Consider the following 10119-nt stretch of genomic DNA (forward strand, 5'->3'; position numbering starts at 1 on the left):
ATGATTGGGAAGGCGTTCCAGAACTTTGAGCATACATGCTCAACCTTTTGGACAACCATCCCGTCCTGCAAGTAGACGGAGTGGCAAAGTACTTAAAACGAAAAGGACGTACTTTGCATGGAATTGCCATACTTGGATCAGACTACGGACGTGCTAGACGATGGTGCGGTCGGGCGTCATTTAGATGCACGTGTGAACACAGACCGGGTCCATTAATTTGTTGCACATTCATCCTGTTCACAGACATACCCAATTCATTTTTAGAATGTAAGTGACTAGGGTCACATTACAGACATGTTCCAGTCAAAGCTATTTGTTCTAGCCAGACCAAAATCTGTTTTACGATATATCTTTGAGGACGAGTGTGGATGTTTTAAATAACTAGTTTGGTGTGACCCAGCCTTTAAGCATCTTAAGTCTCTGCTCCAAACCTACTTGTTTTAAAACATGACTGCTTTTCTGTTTCAGTTTATTGCAAAGCACTGTGTTACATGTAACTTCCAGTAATAGCCCTATATTATGATTATTGTGATTTGAATAGGTTAGATGAATCTCATCTGGAGTGTGCTAGATTGAATACTGACTTCGCGAAGAAGATAGATGAACTACGACATCTTGAAGGTTCTCAAGTCAAGCAGCTAAAGCAGCAACTCAATCAAGTAAGCTTAACAAGAATTCAAAACCAGTTACCTTATTTTGTTGTGAGATACACTGGACTACTGGATCAGTTTCCTTGTAGCATCAAATTCTTGTCCTTATGCCTTTCCTCATTACAACAAATCTCGGTGTTATACCTTGATAACAAATTGTGAAGTTTGAATGGTCGAGAACCAATCACGTGGCGTGCAACAAATGCGCATGGACCATGGCTGCACAGCGCGGCGGGTAACATGAGTGATGTTAACTGCTGTACATCAACTTGATCGTTCCCACCATTGGTTGATTTCCAGCGCTTAGTACGAAACGGCCGCGGGTTCGAGGGAACAGTGAAGAATGGTTTCTTGTTTGAAAAACTGTTTGTCTGCTTATTAAACTATGCATACTCCAATTGTTGCACGCTGTGATTTGGGGTCCATGGCGTTTTGTACACCCTCGGGTGAAAATGGCACCCTCGGCTTTGCCATGGGTGTTATTTTCCCCCTCGGGTGTACAAAACACCATGGACCCCAAATCACAGCGTGCAACAATTGTATAGTGTTAATATGGCCTGACTGTTCAACATTGGGTCGCTTTATCTGCGTTGAAACCACGCAATCTTACTCGGGAGGTGGCTTGAGATATCTTGATTCGTTATGAAAATTCCAACACAGAACGAAAGCCGTAGTGTGAACACCTCCGGGTTCATTTTTGATCCGTGTTGAGTATGCTAGGCGCAGTAGTTGTTGAGTGCAAAGCAAAAGAGCTGTGACAAAATAACCGCACAATTTTTTGATAAGTAATAACTTACCGCACTTGGCTATAACTCTTCAACCGACCAGCATCTTACACCATGTCAGCTTGTCTGATTTGTGCCATTTATTTTTTTCGAAGTTCCTTGTGCCTGTTGATTCTTATCACTAATAGATGGATTGCACATTACGTCATCAACTGCCAAATTTTATGATAAACGATGGAAAAGTGCACATGTGTATGCACTACGTACAACTCTCAGCTAATAATAGCCTTGCACGCGTGCTTGGTTATCAAAGATGGAGGTCAATGATGTCATGTGACATTATCTCATGATCAAATTTTGATTAATAATTTTTAGAATTCTGAAAGTGTGTGCTACTTCCCCTCAGCCTTGTTGCATTGGATGCAGAAGCATTGTTACCTACATACCCAAACTTGGGTTTATACTCACAGAACCAATTGCAAAGGTCGTGGGTTCGAATCCCATCGCATGTGATATTTTTTTCACAGAACTCGGGGCAAATACTGAGTATACAGTGCTAACACACATCAGTGTATGAGTTAAAACCAAAATTAATATTTTTTAAGAATGTTTAACCATTGTATTTTATAATAGGCCAAAGAACTCAGCAAAGAGCAAGAGCAAGCAGGCAACAGCGACAAACTGCAGGCAAACAGAGTAATCAGACAGCATTATCTTTCACATCTTGATGGTATGAGGTCAGAGGTTGCAGCTTTGACCTCTGACCTTCATCATCGTGATATGACTTTAGCAACATTGAGTCATAAGATTGCATCTGCTGAGAGGAATGAGAGGGAGGAAGCTCAAAAGAGTGAACGGCATCAGCATGAACTGCAGGTCAATATTCAAATATCAATTAACATTCACATTCACTCATTCACATTTGGAATAAATGTATGTCAGTCATCGTACAAATGAGAGAAAATGTGTTTGGTTTTTTTACTAGCTTTGTCTTGCATCTGAGATGTTCAATGTTGTTATGTGGGTTGCAGTTAGGAGCAAATTCGATTGCGCACCATGGTAAACTAAAGGTTGACCATTTTGACTTGAACCCAGGCTGGTTGACCATATGGTTGACTACTGTTGTCGACTATTTGGAACCAGCCTCATGACCATGGTTTCTTCTGTGGTCCTGATAGTCTGTTCTATGCTAACATGTGTAAAGTGCAGGGGAGAACCAGTGAAACTATAGCGAAAAGGCGGAAGGCAATGGAGTGATGAATACTGATGGTTGACTAGGCTTCCAAACGAGATGTTCAAGTGATTACGTCACTGTGCATGTACGGTGCTAGTCATTGGTCAATCACAGGTCCACTAAATGTGTGCACTCCAACTTGCTCTTGGACTTTGTGTTGTGCTGGAAAAGTCGGCTCAGTGCTTGTAAATTGCCCTCAGAGTCTGCAGCCAATAGAGCAGATCATACGCATACCAGCTGCAATTAAGTGCATAGAACTGTATGTATGTGAAATAGAAGAATTGTCTCTTCTTTTTAGTTTAGGCCCAATTGTGGATCTTATTTCATCATCAAAATACATCATTTGTTAGATTTGTGTGTGTCTGCTTTGTTACATATGTAACTGTTGTCAATTGTCTAGAAGACTGCACAAGTCATATTGGCTTGACTACTTGGGCCTCCTCCTTTGTATGCAACTTGTCGTCAACCAACTGCAGTGTATGCCACCTGAGTAATTTGGTAGCACATGAGTAATTTTTGTCTTACGAACCGAAAGAATTAGATGTAAACATTTAAGTGTGAATGGAATCTCTTCTTTGAGATTGCCTGAAACTGGTTGCCTGTAAATTGCCTCGTGTGACATGACCCTCATCATGTTACTGTTGTTTTTTACCCAAATCACATGATGGTAAATCTGGTTGTGCCATGTTGGGAGTCCCTGTGCATATTTTAGGTGATGCCTGTTGGGTTAGACTTGCATATCGTTATGACTCAAAATTACAGAATGGCAGACAATAACCACGGGTGACTTCAGTCCAAGGCTTTATGGATGTATATGAGACTTAGGAGAGACAAGTTGAGAAAGACTGTTGCTCATTAAAGGTAGTGGACACAATTGGTAATTAATCAAAACAATTGCTAGCATAAAAACTTATTTGGTAACAAGCAATGGAGAGCTGTTGATAGTATAAAACATTGTGAGAAACGGCTCCCTCTGAAGTAACGTTGTTTTGGAGAAAGAAGTTATTTCAACGAATTTGATTTCAGGACCTTAGAATTAGATTTTGCGTTTTTCCTCCATTGTTATCTCACAACTTCGACCACCAATGGAGTTCAAATTTTCACAGGTTTGTTATTTTATGCACTTGGTGTTGAGATACACCAAGTGAGAACACTGGTCTTTGCAATTACCAACAGTGTTAATTCCAGTGCCTTTAAAGATGTTTGTGGGTTCAGAATTATGTACAAAGATATTCTCTATAAGTTATTTTGCCATGCCACGTTGTGTATTTGTGTCTATGATTTTCTGAATGCATTTTTGATTATGTGCAGATTACTAATGCCCAGTTAGATGCACTCCGCATTGAGAATCAAAGCCTAAGGGATGGCACTAGAAGTCCAGATAGTAACACACAGGATATGAGACATGCTGAGCGTCAATTACAAGAACTTAAAAACATGCACAAACAACATATGAAGGAGTCACAGGTGCTGCAGGTCAGTACTCAGGTTCCACTATCTAGTACAATTAGGAGTATTTAAAGGTACTGCTAGCCTTTTGTCAAGGCCTTCGTGGCCTGGACAGCTTCGTAGAGCCGCAATCCCAAGCGACTTGAACGGGAGACCACACACGCGTGCTACGAAGCAAGGGGGCCTTTTCCAACTTGTTTGCGGTTTCTTATGTGTTTCTTTAAATCTCGACTTTAGCTACCAAAAAGGGTAGCAAAAGTCCAAACCAATCAGAAGCGATTGGGGTCAGCAGGTCAGCATACATTAATGCCCACAAAACAAGTTGGGAAAGGCCCTCCTGGCTTTGCCACACGTGTGTGTGGTCTCCTGTTTCAGTTGCTTTGGACTGCGGCGCTATGAAGCTGTCCAAGCCATGATGGCCTTGACACATGCTAAGGTACTGCATGTTAGCACTCGTATTCCAGTATCTAGTACATGTACATGGAGGATACAAAGGTACTGCAGGTTAGTACTCGTATTCCCCTATCTACAATGTAGTACATGGAGATCACAAAGGAACTGCAGGTTAATACCCGGTTTCCACTATCTAGTACATGGAGGATACAAAGGTACTGCAGGTTAGTTCTCGGGTTCCAGTGTCTAGTACATGGAGGATTCAAAGGTACCGCAGGTTAGTTCTCGGGTTCCAGTGTCTAGTACATGGAGGATACAAAGGTACTGCAGGTTAGTTCTCGGGTTCCAGTGTCTAGTACATGGAGGATTCAAAGGTACCGCAGGTTAGTACTCGTATTCCACTATCTTGTACATGGAGGATATAAAGGTACTGCAGGTTAGTTTGAGGGTTCCAGTGTCTAGTACATGGAGGATTCAAAGGTACCGCAGGTTAGTACCTGTATTCCAGTGTCTAGTACATGGATGTTTCAAAGGTACTGCAGGTTAGTACTCGTATTCCAGTGTCTAGTACATGGAGGTTTCAAAGGCACCGCAGGTTAGTACCTGTATTCCAGTGTCTAGTACATGGAGGTTTCAAAGGTACTGCAGGTTAGTACTCGTATTCCAGTGTCTAGTACATGGAGGTTTCAAAGGTACTGCAGGTTAGTACTCGTATTCCAGTATCTAGTACATGGAGGATTCAAAGACACCGCAGGTTAGTACCTGTATTCCAGTGTCTAGTACATGGAGGATTCGAAGGTACTGCAGGTTAGTACTCGTATTCCAGTATCTAGTACATGGAGGATTCAAAGACACCGCAGGTTAGTACCTGTATTCCAGTGTCTAGTACATGGAGGATTCAAAGGTACTGCAGGTTAGTACCTGTATTCCAGTGTCTAGTACATGGAGGTTTCAAAGGTACCGCAGGTTAGTACTCGTGATCTAGTACATGGAGGATACAAAGGTACTGCAGGTTAGTTCTCGGGTTCCAGTGTCTAGTACATGGAGGATTCAAAGGTACCGCAGGTTAGTACCTGTTTTCCAGTGTCTAGTACATGGAGGATTCAAAGGTACTGCAGGTTAGTACTCGTATTCCAGTGTCTAGTACATGGAGGTTTCAAAGGTACTGCAGGTTAGTACCTGTATTCCAGTGTCTAGTACATGGAGGTTTCAAAGGTACTGCAGGTTAGTAACTGTATTCCAGTGTCTAGTACATTGAGGTTTCAAAGGTACTGCAGGTTAGTACTCGTATTCCAGTGTCTAGTACATGGAGGATTCAAAGGTACCGCAGGTTAGTACCTGTATTCCAGTGTCTAGTACATGGAGGATTCAAAGGTACTGCAGGTTAGTACCTGTATTCCAGTGTCTAGTACATGGAGGTTTCAAAGGTACCGCAGGTTAGTACTTGTGTTCCAGTATCTAGTACATGGAGGATACAAAGGTACTGCAGGTTAGTTCTCGGGGTTCCAGTGTCTAGTACATGAAGGAACCGCAGGTAAGTACCTGTATTCCAGTGTCTAGTACATGGAGGATACAAAGGTACTGCAGGTTAGTACTCATAATCCAGTACCTAGCTCATGGAGAGTTAAAAGATACTGAATTTAAGTGCTCTGCAGTATCTCGTACATGGGTAATGCAAAGGTACGAATGTAGGCCCCCTACTGTAGGTATTTTCATTGTTATTATTTTGTAGATAGATAGTCCTGTATATTACAAGGAACCATTGATATTGCACTCCCGGTGCTGTTTATATCTCACATACCAGCATAGCCTCTCAGTAATTAGAGAAGTCACTCCAGTATTTTACTGTATTTTCTCTGGGGTGTTTTAACTGTATGGATTTGTATAGGTTTTCTTTTAATTGTTTAGCGCCCAGGAGCATGTTTACATGGATAGGGGCTATATAAATTTCCATTATTATTATATTATTAGTTTTGAAATCCATTGGAAACTGACCACTTTTTTTAACCCATCAATGTATCCTTGTGAATTAAAATAAATTTAATGTAATTTAACTGACTAAAGGTGAATTGAATTGAATAGAATGAAATCAAATAAAAAGGAATTTTATTGTATATTTTAATCCATTTTTTAATTAAATTGAATTGACTTGATTGATGTGCCTAGGAGGAGAATAGCATACTACAGAGGAAGCTGACTTCCATGACTCAACAACTACATGATTCAGAAGTAACTCAGCAGAGCAGATATCAAGCAGTTATGCAACAATCGAACAATAAGATCACACAAGTCACTCTGGAACATGAGAGGTAAGGATATTAATGATATTCATAAATACCCCAGACAGTTTCTCTACTCCTCCGCACAAGCTAACAGACGCCAATATTATCACGCGGAGCGAAATTCATAGCTATTAGTAAGAGTGCATAATCTAAGCTTCCGCCCGTACACACAACCCACCTGTATCAAACAGATTCTTCACATAGTTTTTGTAAAATATATTTTCAACCTCAAATTTTCAATTGTCAAAGTGTCTATGGTTGTATTTTTGTTTAACGCTTTTAAACAAAAGGGCATTTATAAATGGGAATAAAGGAGTAGTGACTCGTCTCCTAGTGTTTTAAACCTTGCAGGGTCGTTGCTGTGCGATAAAGGCCCTGGCCTTCGGCTTTGGCCTTTATCACACAGCAACGACCCTGCCGGTTTTAAATGGCCGTTTAAGAACTTGTCGCTACCCTTTTATTCCCTTAATAATAAACGTAATTACAACGCGCCTTTTTACTGCAAGGTGAGTAGGACGAATATTTTGAAAATTATGAGAACTTACCCTTAGCACACCATGTAAGGGTTTACATGGTGCTACGGCGCATACAGCAGCCACAGCCAGCAACACCGGGGCGAACCCCTTCTCCTTTCAATAAGTGCACTGGGTTGTTTTACACAACACATGGGACCTACAACTTTACATCCCATCCGAGGGACAAAGCAATGATGTTTTGCTTAAGGACACAAGTGTCACGGCTGGGGATTCGAACCCACACTCTGCTGATCAGAAACACCAGAGTTTGAATTTGTTGCTTCTAACCGCTCGGTCACGACACTTCCACGATCTAATGTTTCTTCCATAATTAGGTTCAGAAATGGTTTTCCAGTATTATACCTATGGTAATATCCTCTTGAATCTGATGATGTGTCTTTACACTCATTAGTGCTTACATGTGTAGTTCATATCTCGTTAAATAATCCAACAATGGCAGAATTCCAACCAAAACCAATCTAACAGAGCCCAATTTCCGGACCCTGCTTCCCGTTAGCAAAGAATCTGCGCTTAAAGGGAAGGTACACGTTTTGGTAATTACTCAAAATAAATGTTAACTTAAAAACTGACTTGGTAACAAGCATTAGAGAGCTGTTGATAGAATAAAACATTGTGGGAAATTACTCCCTCTAAAGTAACGTGGTTTTTGAGAAACCGATAATATCTCGTCTTTTGTTCCTATCTGAAAGCACACAAATTCGTCTAACAAGGGTGTTTTTTCTTTAATTATTTTCTCGGAATTTCGATGACCAATAAAGCCCAAATTTTCACAGGCTTGTTATTTTATACTTATGATGGGGTACACCAAGTGAGAAGACTGGTCTTTGACAATTACCAAGGGTGTCCAGTGCCTCTAAGGAAGTAGGGAATTCTGCACTTATGTCAAGGGTATTTCATCGGTTAGCGGGGAACTTTGTCTTGTGCGCATTTGTACTTCACATTACTAGGCATTCTATACTTGCAAGGCTAGTGCAGAAATTTGGGGCTTGCCAAGCAAGCTGAGAATGGTGATCGGAAGCACAAAATTTGGCGGTTAGCAGAGCCATGAAATCGGGCCCCGATCTATTTCACACGCAAAGAGAAACTTAACAAGCTTTGATGATCCAGAATGTAGATTTCAAAGCTCTTACAATGTACATCATGTATTTGAAACATCTGCATTGAGTTGATAACCACGTGGTACTGCTGCAAAAGTATCAAAAAGTATCCATCACTCTTTTCTTTCAAACTATAATATAAACAAGTGGTTACAAAGCAAAAAGAAAAAGTTGTCTGAAAGTTACATTCAGTTATTTTAACAAATTTCCTGTTTGTTTTATAACTTTATCCTCTATTTTTTTAGGAAGTTGAAGATTTTAGCAGAACGACACAACCATGATGCTGAGCTACTGCAATGTCAGTTAGATACTACAGTACTACAAGATGACTCTGAGATCAGTCGATTAAGGGATCTATGTTCATCACTCAAGGGGAAACTCAAAGAGAAGACTCATTTACTCAATAGTAAGTATCGTACAGTCAATTACATTGCACAATGTACATTCAGCAGACCCCAAAACATTCCCAAATCCCCTGTGATCCTGTTACAAAGTGCTCCTGTGTGCCTTCTATGTAAACATACAGTAAACCAAAAACAATACATCAGATGGTGTTGCAAATGTACTTGTTATACCTCGATAACAAGTTGTGAAGTTTGATATGTCGAGAACCAATTACGAATAGTGATACACAAGTGTAGAGTTGTTTCTTATTTGAACAACTGTTCATCTCCTTATTAAACCAAGTCTCTTGTATACTCCATGGTAATGATGTTTGAAGATGACAACAGACCTTTGAAAAGAGGAATAATAATTGTATAATGTATGTTCAATGAGTATAATGTATTTTAGCATTTATTTATGATTTATCTTGAAGAATTATCTTTAAGAAAAAAATTAAAAGATCTTAATCTCAAAGTTAATCTTTCAGTTTTATGCAGAAAAAGTAGTGCCACTGTGATAGTAGGTGTATGTCAAATACACAGGCTTAAACTATAACTGGATTTTAGGAGAACTCATGGCTTTTAATACAGCAAGTATGTTATTGATTAAGGTGTTTGTGTATTTTTTCTGATCCCTTCAGGATTGCAAGGAGAGAATAATGCTATGGCAGGATTTGTCAGTAACGTAGAAACTATCGCAACATCCCCACCTTACCCGTCACCATCATCAACTCATCGTAAATCATCCCATCACTCACCCTGCCACCCATCAAGCCCCTCCTCCTCCTCAATCCAATCACCTCATGAGCTGGGCCTGTCATCTACAACACCTCGTACTCGACGACAATCACCAGCAGCAAGGAAGTTATTTGAGGATGACTACAACGCTGCAGCGATGCCTGAAATACTGGGATTCCCGGAGCTTGTTATACCCTCTAATGATGTGGATTCTAAGGTAAGGTTTGATCAACGACTGGGTCGGGTTGCAAATAATAATAAAAGGTATTTGTAATGGCCCAAATCGAAGACAATGTAAACAAAACAGTACATGACCACATCCAGTGAATGCTAAGTACACAATAACAATAATACCACTAAAAACAACAACAATGGGAAAGAGATCAGAAACCACGATCAGACCTGCAGCATTGAACCAAAGAAAGTCCCGCCAAAGCCTTCTTACAGTCAAGTTAACAAACACTTTTGGAACGCTCAGTTTCCAGTTTTTTTTTTTCATAATGAAAGAACATATTCATAAGGCCATTCAACTTATTGCATGTTCCCATAAAACAAGAACAGTTTGAAAACCTGGCATTATAGCTGAAGCTTGCACTGCATCAATAATGGCCTCTTAAAATAACATGAATAAT

At 40.3% G+C, this 10119-nt stretch overlaps 1 protein-coding gene across 1 annotated transcript in view; it reads left to right on the plus strand.

Moving 5' to 3' along the window:
- LOC139945480 (centrosomal protein of 63 kDa-like) overlaps positions 1–10119 on the plus strand; it is a 31012-nt gene that overhangs the window by 14833 nt on the left and 6060 nt on the right. The window contains exons 9-15 of the mRNA XM_071942837.1: positions 542–659; positions 2009–2034; positions 2080–2251; positions 3921–4085; positions 6618–6760; positions 8612–8772; positions 9391–9704. Of these exons, the coding sequence (XP_071798938.1) occupies positions 542–659; positions 2009–2034; positions 2080–2251; positions 3921–4085; positions 6618–6760; positions 8612–8772; positions 9391–9704 (1099 nt within the window). The remainder of the gene's footprint in view (positions 1–541; positions 660–2008; positions 2035–2079; positions 2252–3920; positions 4086–6617; positions 6761–8611; positions 8773–9390; positions 9705–10119) is intronic.

This window comes from Asterias amurensis, chromosome 12, assembly GCF_032118995.1.
Source record: "Asterias amurensis chromosome 12, ASM3211899v1".
Classification (NCBI taxonomy): Eukaryota; Metazoa; Echinodermata; class Asteroidea; order Forcipulatida; family Asteriidae; genus Asterias; species Asterias amurensis.